Source organism: Watersipora subatra, chromosome 9, assembly GCF_963576615.1.
Source record: "Watersipora subatra chromosome 9, tzWatSuba1.1, whole genome shotgun sequence".
In the NCBI taxonomy this organism is placed as follows: Eukaryota; Metazoa; Bryozoa; class Gymnolaemata; order Cheilostomatida; family Watersiporidae; genus Watersipora; species Watersipora subatra.
Window position 1 is genome coordinate 12,983,373 of NC_088716.1, and position 17,626 is coordinate 13,000,998.

The 17,626-nt window shown below is 34.4% G+C and overlaps 1 protein-coding gene across 2 annotated transcripts; it reads right to left on the reverse strand.

The window, feature by feature from the left end:
• Nucleotides 1-668: 668 nt before the first annotated feature.
• Nucleotides 669-11,924, reverse strand: LOC137404272 (uncharacterized). Of its 2 annotated transcripts, none has more exons than XM_068090454.1 (2): nt 11,740-11,924; nt 669-1,817 (listed from the first exon to the last, which is right to left on the reverse strand). In XM_068090454.1, the coding sequence occupies exon 2, from the start codon at nt 1,788-1,790 to the stop codon at nt 1,095-1,097; it is 696 nt and encodes a 231-aa protein (XP_067946555.1). In that variant the 5' UTR covers nt 1,791-1,817; nt 11,740-11,924; the 3' UTR covers nt 669-1,094. The 2 variants fall into 2 exon arrangements, with proteins under 2 accessions (XP_067946555.1, XP_067946554.1); XM_068090453.1 differs by lacking the exon at nt 11,740-11,924 and adding an exon at nt 3,004-3,098.
• Nucleotides 11,925-17,626: the final 5,702 nt, after the last annotated feature.

Below are 17,626 nucleotides of genomic sequence, written 5' to 3' on the forward strand. Positions count from 1 at the left end.
CCTCTAACATTGGCTTTAGACCAACAGACAGACAGGGCTATTATTATAGTAGAAATTATACTCGTAGAATAATAGTAGATTATACATCTAGCAGATTAAACAGCTTCGACACTAACGGTGTTGGCACACTTTGCTTTTTGTGGAGCGATGTTGACGATTTGATTCAAAATGCAATGGAATTGGTATGATACTGTTTAGCCTTGGTTCTGAGATATGTTGAAGACCAACATAGATCTATGTGCCATTATAGCCCTCAATATTCAAATAGATTTCAATATGTTACATAAAAAATGTATATGGTTGGCAACATTCAAATGTCACTTTTATCATTATGCTGTCAAAAATCAGGCTACTGTTATTCTCGCTGCTGGCGTGTAGCGAAAGGGATACGTCTTACATACATATGAATCATCTCTTTACCATCAGCTATTATATACATTGAAGCATATTAGAATATGACTGCAGTGTGAAGCAAATCTCTGATGTCATAGTAATAAATATTTACAAATCTGATTCATGTGGTAGAATGAGAAATTAAAGAATGACTCATAAAGGTTGACTCACTGATTAATAAGATAGCCTGTGATCATCAAACTCATTTGGAAACAGCATTGGCGTAATACGGCTGTTTTGCCGCCATGGTAGAACAATAGACATTATGTTTCATTGGTGCCTTATAATTTAAATATATTATATTTTAGAACTATGGCAAAGCGTGTGAGGAAAATTAAGAGTGTATATAATATACTATATATAATTTATAGGAAATTGCCTTTTAGAGAAATAAGGCCGTGTATCTATCATTTTGCACACGTAGCAGTTACTGTGGGTGGGGCTAATTACAGAATTAGTTACTTCCTGCCACTTGTTCAGGGTGTAGTTACCATAAATATAGCTGTGCAAAGAACTCTGTCCGTTTTGCCACCTCATTCAACGCAATCCTAAAATATGACGAATTTTCTGCAATGCAAAACCATAAGATAGTAAATGTAATAATTTTTACCCTTTTACAATCAAATCTGGTAGGTTATTGATGTCTGAGGGCTTGGCCCAAAAAAGAGAGAGAGATAAAGTCTAGCTCTCTTTTGATTGGTCTAATGAGCGTAACCTAACAGTAGCGTAGTGCTCGCGTCTGGGGCTTGAGAGTTAATCAACACATCGATGGTCGGTGAGCTACTCATCGGCGAAGTTAGCTCCCCTGGCTCGTTGTTGCTTCCGTCTGGCTCCTCGACTTCTTGTATCTCATCAAATGTTATTGGTTGGGTCTTGTATCTCGGATTGTTACGTCGGCGCATCGCTCGACTTTTGAATTTAGATTTCTCCGATGAAGGCTTTTCCATGTTATGGTGATGGTAAGGATGCATTGGATCTGGTACATCCAGGAAGCTCATCTTGCTTGGAAACGGACTGTCATACCAGATGTTTTCATTACTTCCTTTTCCTCTCATAGCGTCGCTGTTTAATATCTCGCACGCCACTGATTCGCTATGCGGCTTCAGACGTTCTTTGGCGGTAACGTCCGTGTTCTCAAGGTGAAGGTTGGTGAGAAAAGTTTTACCTTGTGTAACATTGTTATTCTCGTTACTTGGCGTGGTTGGCTCTTCCACCTCTTTGATTTCATCAAATGTGATTGGCTGAGTCTTGTATCGAGGGTTGTTCTTCCGTCGGGAAATTCGTGACGATTTCTTGTCAATGCTTTTTGTTGTGAAGCACTGATCAAGGAGGTTTAGACGATCGCGGTAGTGAGTGCTAAAGTGATAGAGAGGGTCGAGCTCCTCCAAGGTTGTCATCTTTCTGTTCTGCTCTTCAATCTGTAGCTATATAACACAAATAAAAATAGATATAGTTTGAATCTAAGTATTTTCTGTTCATCCCCAACATAGTATGACAAGAAAATAATATATATCATTTCACGAAATCCATTACAACATATAGAAGGCTGATGACCTTGAACTGAGGAAAGATGAAGATAGATAAAAGAGAGAAGATAGCCTACTAGTTACAACTAGCTAGTAACTTGTAGCCAACAAGCAACACAAGATACATATGGTAACATAAAATATGGCTGACTTTTAACTGTTGCGGTATAGTCTCGATGCCCAGAAAAACAACAATGTTATTCCGCGCAGTAGCCAGATGGACTGCTGCTACCATGTTGGCTAAAGTACATATTATAGCTGGAACTCGGCTTCATAATATTTCTTCCACTGAAACCATTTGGTGACATCTGCTGATCACCACATTGTTTTCTTATTGTTTAAGACATACATAGCATATAACATATGGACATAAGATAGAAATATTTTACATAGAAATATACATAGATGTTATTAAACATATAGCATAGAAACATATGAAAAAATCAGATTGCAGAGAGTAGAGTCATTTGGACAAATCAGATTACAGTTAGTGGATCGAAAAACTGTTTGCATTAGCTTTAGGAGCTGAAATATGAGAAAAGAGATGACTGGCCAATTAACGAAAATTATTTAACAAAAGAATAAAAGTGAATAGCTACTTTGAAACAGTGAGGCACACAACTCCAATATTCCTATAGTTGTCCGGGTGTCCTGTACTTGTCAGTTGTGAGAGATGCTTATAATAAGGCCAAAAAAGCATTCATGGAAACAAAAAACTTTCATCGTCACTGCTTTAAACTTGATGGAAAGACTGAAATATGGCTTACATAATCTACATGTAGACTTACATGTAGATTAGATGTACTACATATACTAATAGACAAAACATACAAGACCTTTAGAGAAACCGTTTTTGTACTTACTTGTGTTGCTTACAATTTGCTGTTAGCAACCATTTTAACTGTACCTAACGTTTATTCATCACTTAAATTCTCACTAATATATTAAAATTATCCACGCTTTTCAAAGCTGACTTCGCTGTCACTAGTTCCTCTTCAGCTAGAAAGTGACCCTAACAGTTTTCCTGAATAGTAACAAATGTTATGATTGTAACCACGAACTAGTAATGCATGTTTTTACTAACCTTGTTGACTATGCGCTCCGTCATATTCAAAGTTCAGTTAAACTTACGTTTCAATATACTCAGAGTGTCAGGCTTGTAAACATAGTAGGGCAAAGTTTCAACCTAGTTGCCCTATCAATCTCATCTCAACTCGCTAATGATGCGTGAAAAAAAAGTATCTGCTAGAGCATTGGATGCTCTTCCTCAAGTAAATGAAGCGAGAAATTTCTAGTCTACACCAGTTTTACTAGTTCTGCTATAAATTTGTTGTGCCAAAATTTTAAAGGATGCACTAAGGAAAAAGTGAGAGGCTTGTGTTTACACAATGATGATTTGTCGGAGTTGGGTTCCCCCTGAGAGATTTATAATGAATTCTAGCCTGTTTACGATTTGAAATACGTTTTTTGCAAATACTTTACACCAAACTAACTCAAACTCTGACTACACAATACGGGTCACATTTTTAGCCAATGAACTACAGCATCGGTATTCATTCCATTGGTTTGTTTTCTGGGCGCTATTAATACAGCAAGATATGATTGGCCAATTCCATGTTGTGCTCTGGCGCTGACAGCAACTGGGACAAAGCCATTTTTACAACAGTTTTTTGTTTTATGCCAGACTGCGTCTGCGCAAACGAAACTCCCATGTATTATCTTCGTGTAAACACAACTTTATTGGTAATTTATTGAGCATTCTAAATGAGTTGCTCCTTATAATATAAAAGAACTATGTTGTTAGGGTTTGAACCTGCAACTCTAAAATACCTAGTAAGGTAAACCACTCACCACCAAGACAAACGTAAAAGTATGCGGCGAAGATGAACTTTCACAGCATTTGAGCAGGTTTTATCACAAAGTATGGTTTTTTATCATTCGTGATTGTTTTTTGATGTTTGAGGTGATCTGACTGTCAGGATATTTTAGGATTAAAATCAACCAAAGTTGTTTGCGGTGGAAATAGTCAGCAGAAAAATACATACAAAATGATATCACTAGTTGCTATCATCGCTATAGTTGATATCAGCTATTGCGTTCAGGTTGTGGTGTTAATGTCTGTATTCTGTCAGTCACTTTGCAGCTATACATGTAGATGTCATAATCGCACTCTCGCTTGATCTGAGCATTTTAATCGGGATAAAGTTTTGTAGATTTTAATCATAAAACATCCTGGCAGTCAGATCACCTCAAGCATCAAAAACAATCGTAAATGATATCAAAATACCGATACTTTCTGATCAAATCTAGTAAAGTTTTGTGTACGTTTATCTTTCAGGGAAAGAGTGAGAAGCAGCTGTTACTTTGGCTTTTGTATAATGACTTGTCTATTAGCATTTCTCTAGATCTGCTAAGCAGAGTCGGCAGCAGTCTGCTCGGCAGCAGTTGTTGATCTCATTTAGAGCTGACCTTGTATAGAAGATAAATGAACTGGCTGCCAGTGGTTACATATGAATGGCTCTTGATCAACTAATAACTGGCAGTGCAGTAGGTTTTCAAATAGAGTATCTACGGCCAATAGGAATAGAAAGTCAATAAAACCTTCTAGCGTATAAGTTAGTATGCTACAAAGCTGTCATTGATTGGATGGCTTGCATTCACACTAAAAACAATTTGGTTAACACTTTCAAATTTTGATGTGTAGGAGTCAAACCCAAGGAATCTATTGCCTTTTTGGCTTTTTCCAAAGCAGATTAAAATATAGCTTTTCCAAAGCTTCTCGTGCCAAGTTGAGTCGAATGTTAGTCACAAATTTGCGTTTTAACCGTGATCAAGTATTGTCGATTTTAATCTCGAAACATCGTGGCAGTCAGATCATCTCCAACATTAAAAACAATCGCAAATGATAAAAAAACACCAATACTTTCTCATTAAATCTCAAACAATTTTATACAAAAACTTTTTTAACAATAATGTTAGCTTAAAATTTTATATCTCTCAGAGTAGTCAGAAGAAAGTGATGACAACCATGCAATAGATGAGTATATCTCTTGCAATAGTACATACTTGCAACTTTTGATTCAGGGACCAAACTTTTACGAACAAGGTGTAAGGCCGAAATTTAAAAACTAATTTATGGGGCTATTATGTTTTTGATTGAAAACCTGAAAAGATGTTGGATGTTACATGAATCCTGGCTCCTTAACCCGTGTAGTGTCATTCTCAAAAGTTTATAAGCGTATCAGTACATGGATTATCTGGTTTTAGAGAACCTAAGCTGATCTAGATAATTATAAATGCTGTCACGAGCTGACTATCCTCTCAGGAATGTCAGCTCATGTTTGTTTTGCTGAAACACTTGACTGGGTAGATTATTCGCTTCATAAGCTGTGCTTGATATGCGTACGATATATGCTCTCAGATTACAGGTATGAGCTCGTAGCCGTGACTTTAACTATTTCATCTGCAACAGGCTTCATTCCTCAGACATATCGTAATCAACCTTGCATTGTCTAACGTGAGATTGAAAGCAGCAATAATTTGATAACGCATGCTAATATAATAACACATAGTAAAATACATTTGTTATCCATTATTCCCCGTTTAACAAAAGCCTATGCCTTTAAAAGGTTTATATTATGGTTTGCATGTAGTGATCGATTCATAGTCAGAAGGTTAAGAAATTTATCTATTTCAAACCACAACAACAGAAAAACATGGTCATAAGATATGTTTGACCTGCAGTGACAAAACAGGTGTGTAATATATTTTGCCCTCAGTGACCCTGGTGACCTCATGATGTCAGAGTCAAATAGCAGTCACATACTAAATGAAATTTATTGAGTGCTCTCAGCTCATAAAATTATGGAATAATTTTTGCCTTTTATAAAACATACAAAAGCAGCAAAAGTTTAGCCTTTGTTCCAACAGTTCAATCGTTAATCTCTATGAGTCTAGATGAGCATTTGATTTCACAATTAATAAAAACTTGTTCAGCATTCTGGGTGTCATGTCATGGGTTGAAAACTCAAGTTCAAATGTTTTTACTTGACTAGAAAAGAAAGACTTTGACTATAAAAAAACCCAATAACTAATCACGTGTGAGTCAGATGCTAGTGAAAACAAGCAGGACCCAAAATATTTGCTGCTAATGAAGTCCCCAGATGTATGCCTTTTAATGGCCAAAGACAAAAATGGCACTTGATGGTTTTTATATTTATTAAAATGTTCTTACAGCCGGGGTTCTTAATCTGGGTTTGCCTAAACCCTAGGGGCTAGGTGGGCCAGCCTCGGGTGTTTGATGAAGGTCGCTCAAAGGCAACAGCTGAAGTCAAACGGATTTGCAAAGTCATATCTTTATGAAAAGATAAGTAATTTGTTGTGAGTTCAGGCATTGTATTGGTTTTTGTTTGGACAAGTTTATAATCAGTTCAAGTTCTCAATGAACAGTTAATTTTTTGCATCAGTAAAACATATACCAATGTCTTCAATGTAAAAAAAACATATTTCATTGTTCTATAAATAATGGTTTAGTAAAAGCGCATATGAACCTGGTAGGGTTCAGTACAGCCAACCAGGTTAAGAACAACTGTCATAGAGCCACAGTTCTGTTCATTTCTTGTTGACTTGGCTAGTTAAGCAAGTCTTTATTGCTAGGCAGCGAAGTGCAGTTGTTATGAGACTGCTGCCGATACAGGAGCCTGGATGTTTTTGTACCCTACGGCAAGGATATTAATTTACGGCTGCCTAATGACTGTTTTTATAGTTGGGGAACAAATTGTAACCACATCAAGCTTCTTATAATAAGTATAAATGGTGCTGTTGCCAATCCATAGAGATGCACTTTAATCAACTCCATAGAGTTACTTTGGTGAGAAGAAATTACTCAATCTCTAATAAATAGATATGAAATAGATATGATATTGAAAAATATCTGTTGCAGTAAAAAAATTTTGTTTTCTATGTCACTAAATAGCTCTATTAATAAATCTCACTTTATTATTATCTGTCTGTTAGTCTGTTAGTTACGTGTTTCCACATTATGTGCTCGAGTTCATTCCAACTTCACATGTACATGTATATACTCTGTGAATTCAACCAGATTGCCAGATCAAAATTCAAAACTTCATCTGGTTTCTGAGAACTAGCCTCATAAACAAGCACCTGCAGGTAATATGTTTGAAAATGAAAGGAATCCAGGGCGTTTCTGTCCTTACAGCTAGTTCATTATAAACACTATCAGCTTATCCATCAACGTTATGTGTTTCACCCTTGCAATGCAACAAGCGCATGCAGCTGTGAATTTTCCAGAAATAGACAGAAAGAGTGAACTCTAAAATGGCTTAAACTTTATCTTATCTTAAAAACATGCATAAAGTTTTCTAAAATAATTTATGATTGTCTGTTATAACAAAATAACTATTAAATATTTCCTGTGTAACTTCATAACGGTATCATTTGAGTATTATGAACTTGTGATGTCATTGCCCGCCACTACTTAAATGCATTTGATGATCAAGTGTGGAGCTACAATACTTTAGTTATGAAGTGTTTAAGCACTTGGTATCGCAGTCATCCCTTTTGTTTAACTTAGTAATGCTTTGACTCAGCTTCCTTAGCAACAGTTTCTAAGCCAATCATAAGCCTTGTTAAAAGAATTAAGCCAATCGTTTAGATCCTATTATATTTTCATAAACAAAGTTTACCCATTGTTTTCAAATAGATTATTTGTTAGATTTGACGATGATAACGTTAACGTTATTGGTTAACGTTAACGTTATTGGTTAACGTTAAGGTTATTGGTTAACGTTAACGGGTAAAAGATGACTGATGAAGTTAAAAGCTAATGACAAACTTCTCATAAAGGTGGAAATGAGTGGGTAACAGATCACATGTTGAGATATGAAAGGATTCAATATTTTTATTGTATTACTTTATTGGAAATAATTTCATTTTATACATAAATGTTTTTTTAAACTAGGCTATACAAAAATCATAAAAATAGTTTCAGGTAGTCAACAATAATATGAAAAATAAATGGTCTGACACAAAGCATTTAAAATATCTTCCCTGTTAGAAGAATGGATATTTAGTGGAACGCTATTAAAGAAGATAGCAATGATATTTTTGAAATTATTGTTAGAGGTCGCAAGCAATTTGCTTTTATCAAATAAGCTGAAATGAATTGACGATAGAAAAATGATCATCTCTTTTTACTTTTGGAAGTGTGTATGCCAGCTTAATGATTTCATCATCGTTGCATCAGAACATAAGGTTATTTAATGTTTCATTCAACATCATCATCATGCGCATATGACTCAATTACGCAAGGTTTATGTACTGATAGTCATCTTAAAGTTGATTTGTGGTTCTTGTGACACTATTCGAGATATATAACAGCTTTCACAGAAGGCAAGTTTAGATTTTGGGCACGCAAGCAAGAATTTGAACCGCCATTTTGTACAGCAAAAGCTTTTCTGTAAAACTAGTTATCAATTTTTAATATCTATTATGTAGACCACCGATAACTGGAGTAATCAGATGTTGTTGTAAGCTGTTACAAAAATTTTGGACAATATCAGGTTATCTGTAGAAAGAAATGTTTTAGGATTTGCAAAATAAAATTATTTGCTATAAAAAGCTTTGGCTTTTAGCATTTATGTTATAGTTTTTCTACAAACACCAGAAGTTTAAAGCTTTCAAAAAGAGTTGTCACTGCAAATATAAATTTGTTTGTATCTTATTAACTGTCATAGAAAGTCTATCAAAGTATAAAATTCAGCAAGGTTTGCATTTTTCAAAATCAGTAAACTACTTTCCTGCCAACCAAAAAGATGTTTTAGTACATTTAAAGTCAGGTTTGTTATATTAAACAAATTGAAACTTTCTTATTTCATGATAGACAGAAACATAACCATGTTCCAGGTGTGTGAATGTCAATCATAGATGCGAAAGAGTCTTGCTAAAGGCAGCACAGCATTGACCTCTCTTATGCCGTCTGATACTTACCACAGCCAACCAGCACAATGCAGTCTACAGCACAATGCGTTAGTATATTTAGACACGCTCTTAAAAAGCATATTATATTACCTTTGAAGGTGTCAAGGTCAACTAATACCAATGGGTGTAAATGGGTGTCTCATTGTATCTATATCGGCGTGATGAACTTTGAGAGGCTTATTAGAACCACCTACCTGCACTGTTTTTTTAGCAAATGGCAACCTAACTTTCTTGCTTTGAATGAGGAGAGCGGAAGGCAGTTAGTGAAACCCGATTTAGAGCAACGTAGATAGTTATAAACACTCTTAGGCAGGCATAATGGATCTTTTATATTCAGTGGCAAACCCTTATGACCTTGCTACATATATAGAGCTGTTTTAAAGAGGTGGTACCATATATAAATGACTTTTCAGGTCTACTGAAACATATTGGTCGAAGAAGTCAGTAAAAATTTCTTCCATTTACAATTATCTTGCAAAACCATCGCTATAAAGTTTTATTACAGAAAATTGCATAACTTAGCCAATGAACATTTGATTATCTGGTGCCTGACAGATATACATGTACATGTAAAGCTCATCGGAAATTGAAAATCAGTTTCTGAAATACAGGTTTATATTATGAATGATTCAGAAAGCATCAGTCTCACATATAACAAGACTTTTCCAAGGGAGCCCTTGTGGTTGAATGGTTGAAAATGTGTGTAATGTTCAGCTAGTTTATAGGTTCAAACCCTGCTGATAGTTGTAGTTTTTATACATCAAAACAAATTCTTTCTTATATCAATAATACTCTTCCTAGTTGATGGGAATTTGTGTGAACATGCACGCTAAGGTATTATTTGAAAGCTTTCACACAATGACTATTGGAGCTGGCATTTTGTTGTGTCTAGTTGGATGTAGTGGAACAGAATAGTATCCACACCTACATAGCACCATTGGGATATTGGCCTTGCTTATCACACAAGTATCTATCGTTTTTTTTGACATCATCACCCTGTTAGCACATGCGCTCGTTCACGAAAAAGTCACCATCTTTGTAGAAAACGATCGTCATTCTCTTGATTAATAGTATTGTTCGATGTTGTTTTGATACTACAATAAAAAATTTGCAAACAAAAGCATTGTTTGCAATAATTACTTGCAGAAGCTTCGTGTTTTTAACAATAAAAGTTGTCCATAAAGATGGCAGACAACGATAGAATGGCGTCACGAAAAAAACGAAGGATTGTGGGTAACATAGTGGAAATTGAATTCAGTTGACAGCTGTGGTAAGGAGATGTCTTTGAAAAACAACACTTGGTTGCAGTTTCCCAAGAAGGGTTTGTTATATCAACAAAAGTTATAGGTATACTTGATGTCAAGTGTCTGTTACCTGACAATATCAGCTCTACAAAATGGAATAGCAAACAAAGGGCTAATAATGTGAAGGGTTTTGACAGGTTGTTTATTACCATTTCATAAAGATGTTGAATTAGACCCTAAACAAAGGTCCTTAGTGTACTTTTCTCTCTCAAATGTAAACACAATTATCTTGGTCCAACATCAGAAAAGCAGTTACAAATATGTATGACCTTCTAGTGTCAGGTCATTCTAATTGCTTGTTTCGTCTATATTTCAGTTGTCTAGACACTCTAAAATCATTCTAACACTAACTTGTTGCCAACGAGCAGCATAATCAAGTGGCACTAGAGTAATGGAAATGCTTGAAAGCTGGCTTTTTAAAATCTGTTGCAGTAATTTGATACCTGTTTCTTAGAGCTGCTCTTTGTAAATGGCTTAACCAGTTGATGTCTGTGAAAACATTGAAGTGATCAACTATAGTGCACTGATCAATAATTGATATGTATCTCAAAGTTAGCTCAAGTTTTTATTACTAGCTTCAAATTATTGGGCATGGAAATAGAAGCGCCGGTTTTTGCAAAGTTTAGGATAAGCTACTTAGAGATTTTTCGGGTATGTAGATTTGAAACTTGTGGTTTAGTTGAGAGAGAACTTGTACAAATTAGGCTATTCCGATCTGCTGCGCTACCAGGTTGGGTTTTTAATATGACAACCACTTAGGTTGAAACAAACAAACCAAACCAAAAACAAGTAACAGAGGCTATAATGACCTTTGCAGATGTAACCAGGGTGGATGAATAACAAAAATTTTGAAACATTTTTTCTGGTGAAAATACTCATTAGATAAAGTAAACTTATTTATAATAATTCAATAATCAGCAAATGCTTGATTGGGGATTTAGAAACATTTAATGTATTTTTTTACAAAGATTGAAAATATTGCAGAGGTGTTGTATAAGGTGTGATGGTATAATGAGTCAAGCTTTTAAAAGTGAATGTTTCATTTTGTAACAATTAACCAATCAGAGAAGCTTATGAAAATGCTCAGTCCCTTTAGATGCCAAAAAGGCTGAAACTGTACCAGAATGTCTTCCAATATGAACTCAGTAATGAGATTTTGACCAAATGATCAGTTTGCCCCTGGATATCAGCAGCAAGGGGTAATTGTAAATTTTACTTGTCAATCTGATACATCGTCAACAACAGCTGTAAAGCGTGCTGACTGAATCTAAGACCAGGTAGAGCTGACTCACACCTTTAGACTATGATCATAGACATTAAATAAACTCCTGCCTAGCCCCCTGCCTATTTGCAGCTGATTTGACCAAGATCTGTAGGCTATATCTAGTATAAAAAGGCACAATATTGAACTTCTATGTTTACATGTTTGTATTTGTCGCACACCAAATTGTAGTAAAAAAACTTAGTTTTCTGAAAGGCATGTCCAGCTGTTTGAACGAGACGAAACGTTTACCTACCTCGGTTAAGTTATGAAAAACAAGATGCAGTCGACTGCTGCTAGTGGTCTACGTCTGCTCCTCGCTACCTCCTGACAGACAATAAACATTTATATACTTTTGTTTTATGTCTAATTAGTGAAGCCTCGATTTGCTTCTAATAATAGGTGGTCTCGTTCTCTCCTCTCTCCGCTACACGCAGCATAGCTGTGTAGGCTCACTAATGATGATAGCCTGTTTCATCCTAGCCTCAGATCAAAACTCCTTCATGCTGACTAGTGGGTGGACATTCAATACTTCTGCCTAACACTGTATTTCATGTTCACACTAAGTTATGCATTTCATAACCCAAACAGGGATGAAATATTAGAACATTATATCGTCGCTGTTAAGGGTGGGAGTTATCTAAGGTACAAAGGCTAAACATTATTAGAATGTAGCTTATACATATCTTATTAATTGTGAGTTAATCAAATTATAACCAATAAGAAGCCTGGTATAGATCGATATGCATTTATATAACGTAGCGTTCATTCTCCACTGTGTAACGTATTGCGTGCGTGCGTTAGCCCAATCAAACCACCTTGGGTATTACATAACTTTGCACTGGTAGCCCGCTCTCGCTTGAGAGGTTTTTTCTTGTTGCCCAGTTACTTGAAAATGAATTTACACGAAATTTTATTTCATGTTATTAGAAAGTATCAGTATTTTTCGATCATATGAGATTGTTTCGATGTTTAAGGTGAACTATCTGCCAGGATGTTTTAAGATTAAAATTGACAAAACTTGATCTCGATTAAAACACTCAGATCAATTGAAAGTGCGATTATGATGTCTATAGTTGCAAAGAAACTGACAGAATAGAGACCCGTAATGCTGCAACTTGATCGCAATAGCCAATATCAACTGTAGCAATGGTAACGCAATAGTGACATCATTTCGACACATATTTTTCCTCTGTGCATTTAACCATGATCAAATTTGGTTGAATTTAATCTTGAAACATCCTGGCACTCAGATCACCTCAAACATCAAAAACAATCGCAAATGATGGAAAAATACTGATTCTTTCAGGTATAATATGTGTCAGTTCATCTTTGATTAAAACGTTACAGTCACCATGTCAAATTATTTGTAGAAAAGGGAAGTGTTGCAGTCTAGTAGTCAAGTACTAGTAGAGTGAAAGGAACAGTCATTTCTTATCGCTTGATTTTAAAATTGATTTGATATTTCACTCAACATCAGCTGTCAAACATGTTACCAAGCTGTTTTTCTTTCTTAAATGGTTCGTGATGCCATCTCATTAGCGTCTAAAGATGTTTAGGAAATGTTTTATGTTTTGACTAAAATTTTAGAATGTCTATTTCTCAGGCCTGATTAGCAGTAATATTGTCGTCAGTCTTGGATAATATCCAAATATCTAAATACAAGTGGTGGAAAAGTTCATTAGTCAGTGTGGTTGCGCTTTAGCGATCCTGGAGCTCAAAATGGCCTAATCTGTGCTGACCAATGATAGTTGCTAACGTTGAGTCATAAGCTAAGGTTGTGCTTAACTCATAGCGTGACGTTTCACTAGCTTCTGTAGAAAGCAGCCAGATTTGAATTACCACTCTTAATTATCAAGTTGTCAAATTCCGTGGGATTATTTACTAGAGATTACAGGTCAGTTGACTATACTATTTTATTTTATTATACCGTGTTATATTATTTCTTGTCACATTTCGGTTGATGTTCAGTACTTTTACTCCCTATCATACTGTAATTTTTCATATTTTATTGCATTCATAATTAATGTGCTCAACAATTTGGTATGAAAATGGTACTGAAATGTTCTTACAGGTTTCACGGTACTCCATAAAGATTGTGACCTGCATAATAACCAGTGAAAGCACCTCAAGTATAGTCCTATGCGTTAAATAGAGTTAAGAGTTTCCAACAAAACTCTATAACCAGTTAGCCTGTCAAACTAACTAGATAAATTATATATACTAGCACTCTGGCTGTCTGTTACGCTGTGAGAGATTGTCAGGAGTGTCAATGCCAATAAAGCACAGAGATTAAGTATGCACACAATTATTCTGAATTGATGCAAGTTCTCACATTTATGTATCAGTAAACACAGGCATAGTCTGATATAAAATGTGTTAGGAAAAGTTTACATTATATCAAAATACTTGAAGAATTAAAAGTTAAATAATAGAAATTTAATTTGTTACTTAGAACTATGCAAAATTAAAATTTTTTGGAACATTAGATAAAAAAGTTTACAAATCAAAACAAAACGAAGCAAAATTTTAAGTTTATGTAATAAAACTGAGTGTTTTTTTGTAATAAATTTTTCCATGTAATAGAAGTTTTGCATTTTTTTGCAAAGGTCTGCATTGACCGATAATAAAATGTATTCTCTGTTTTCACAAACATAAAAGAATTAAAGTAAGCTATAATTAAAGCTATAATTGTATTGCAAATATAGAAGGATATCAACTGAAGCAAATACAGAATATCCTTATATGCGAGTGTACGAGTGTATATACTAGTGCCCTGGCAGTCTAGCGTGACTTGAGAGATGGTCAGGAGTGCCAGTAAAGTACAGTGAATAAGTATGTGTACAAGTATTATGGGATGATGCAAGGCAAATGATAGGCACAGGTGGCAGCGTGGCTAAGCTGATGGCTGTGGATTGAAATCTGTACGATCAAGATTAAAATCGACAAATTTTGTTCGCGGTAAAAATGGTCTGATCAAGCAAAAGTGCTATCACGACATTTATAATTGCAAAAAGTCCGACAGAATAGAGACGCGTAACGCTGAAACTTGAGCGCAAAAGCCGATACCAAATATAGCTGTGAGAGCAACTAATGATGTCATTTTGCATATGTTTTTCTGCGGAGCATTTCAACCGCAATCCAATTTTGTCGATTTTATTCTTGAAACATCCTGATAGTCCTATCACTTCAAATATCAAAAACAATAGCAAACAATTAAAAAATACCAATATTTTTGGATAAAATCTACTAAAATTTTATGCCAGTGCATCTTTAAATAGAGTAAAAGTATGCTTCTCAGTAGGTAAGACAACTTCAGTTCTGATATTAAATTCTTCATAAAACTATTAGCCACCATTAAATATCGGCAGATCAGGCAATAATATTTAAAGAATCTTGGCTTGTGGTGTGAGTTATAAATGAGAAAAAGCATAGGGATTGTTCTAGCGAACCCATTATTAACACTTCCAAATCCCTAAACTTTTCTCATAGTTATTGCTTTGCTTTATATTTGCGTGCTCCGATTGATGGGATTATTCAGGGCTTTTTTCAATTAATTTAATTTCATTACCAAGATTTATTTCCTTTTCGCTGCGTATATGGCATTTCATTCTGAACCATATTTATCCTGGAACTAAATATACTGTGATCATCTGCGCTTGGGATTATTGTCAAGTGACAAGTCAATATGTCAAGTCACTTGACAATAATTATTGTCAAGTGTTATATTATTATAGATCATATTATTGAGTGTTCTGTTTTGTTAACCTTTTTTCTCTTTTTTTGCCCAAATTAGGTTAATTATAAAGTCTGACAGCCGCGCATTCTAAAAACCAATTTCTGTTATATATTCACCTGCAGAAAATATGACAGAAATTTGTTCTTTACTAAATACCCAAAAATTAATTTAATTTTTAATTTAGTTTCAAGTATTTAAAACTTAATTTAATTTTTGAGTAAGTAATTATTAAATAATTTATTAACTATTAGTAATTAATAATAATAATTAATAATAGTTAATGATAACAAAAATGACTCTCACTAACCAAAGGCATGCAAAAAATTGTCTCTTCCTTTGAACAAAATCTAAGCAATGTGTGAACAACTTTTCTCAGCTATTTTTACACTACAAAAGATTTTGAGAAAAATCAATAATCAGCTTTTGACAATCATTTTTCAGATTTTCAGATTTTGACAATAATCAGCTTGTTTTGTCATAACCTTTCCAGCATCCATCCAAAATTCACTAGCCAATAGTATTGTTTCAAATCTGTAGGCTCTCAATATGTAAAGCTTTACAGAAGGTTTTGCTCTTGGCTTCAATTTTCCCTCAATTTTTGTTATAGCTGTCACGTGACAGCTATAACAAAAATTATAGTGACACGTAATATCTTAAAATATCTTTTCATATTTGCCGTAAAACTACGGGTAGGTCTTAGCGATTTTTTTTTCGAAAGATTAACTATGAGATTTTATAAAAGGTGAACTATTGCTCATCAAATGATGCCAGTTAATAAATTAGTCATCCAACATTTTATCATTTTTCAGAGATGACGCAGGAATACAGAAGTCAAACTCAACCAATCAAAACAAATCATACTCAAAGTATTTTTAGGAAACTATGATATCAGACATGGTTTATTCGAGCCTGTCATTTCGACATTCCAAACTGCTTTGATCAAAAGATCTGGAGTAGCCATAAAATGTGACCTGATTGCTCAATGTGGATAGATTCAAAACTGATTAATTATTAATTTTTTATCTTCAAGTCAAATGTCTTACAACAATATAAAAGCTGGAGTTTATTAGAGGCAAAAGGAAAGGCAATGCAAGTACTGCAAATCATATTATACGCACTATTGACCTTGAAATTCATACTTATCAAGTTCTACAACAATATTTGTAATAAAAATTGTATATTTTTAGTACACGTATTCCGCAATCTGATTTTTAAAACCATTTTTTTATAATTGCATAATATTATGTTAAAGTAACTCAGTTTTTGTTATAAATTGAACAAATTTTTTAATGCATTTTTAAATTTCATTCAAAAATTTATTCAGTGGAAACTAGCAAGCCAAACACTACTAATTGGCACTAATATCAAGCACTGTTCATAGTTGCACATAGACTAAGGTTCATTCCTAGCATGAGAAGCTGCATAGACGCCCGTTTAGTCACTAGATAGAGAGATACTAACTTTATTTACCCTGGTCATGGCCAAGAGCAAATTAGACCAGAGCACAAAAACAAAACAAAAACAAAAAATAGTAAAGTAAATTATGTGTATTAAAAGAAAAATCTATTTTTGCATAACTCTGTTCTGTAATGTGAATTGGCAAAAGGCTCAAGTCTGCTATAAGTAGTTTTTTTGAGAAAATAAACATGTAATCAGCCAGTTTGGAAATGCGGTCGAAATATTTTAAACAGCCAATATCTAAAAACACATTCAGCTCCCCAGCATTAAGGGTATTTAGACACTGGCTGTAATTGTCCATATCAAGTAGCATAACCTTGAAGCATAATTTCTAAAAGTGTTCTAGCAAATCGTTCTAATATTTATTTAGTTTCAATTCAAACCTTCATAAAATTTCAAAGCAGATACACCAGAGGTTTGAGCTGCAGTTTGGTGATTGACCAAGTTTAGATTCAATATACATGTAGTCCATCATTTCTAGAGAAACACATAAATTTGGTAAAGTATATATTTCATACGGTCTTAATGTATTTCCTGTTGAATATCTTTTGGCATACACTAAGCTTAACCTTATTGCAAAATCAACTTACTAAAGCTTTTGAATTTAAATATACGATAAGACTAAATAATTTGCACCAAGATAAGTACCAAATTTGCACAATTTGTCTCTCAAGATATTTTGCGAAATACAAACCAAAGCACCATAATCTTGTTTTTTTAGTGGTTTTGTAACAAAACTCCGCAACCATATAAAATATCTTACCTTGTAAGACATGCAAAAGAGCAGACAAGAAGTCACCCATGGTAACGCTATGAGTCGGTACACAAGTTGGTGTGAGTGTTTTCTTTTTATTCAAAGTCAGCGATGCTTTATTGTTTATAGTAACTTATTTTAAAAATAGCAGCAAAACCCACCAATTCTGTGATATTTATTTACAAGTTTAAA

Excerpts from the sequence above, each read along its gene's own strand:
- LOC137404272 (XM_068090453.1), bottom strand. The coding sequence starts at position 3,027 with ATGACGGAGCGCATAGTCAACAAG. Across the intron at positions 1,818-3,003 it reads CGGAGCGCATAGTCAACAAG|CTACAGATTGAAGAGCAGAA; the intron begins GTTAGTAAAAAC and ends TGTGTTATATAG.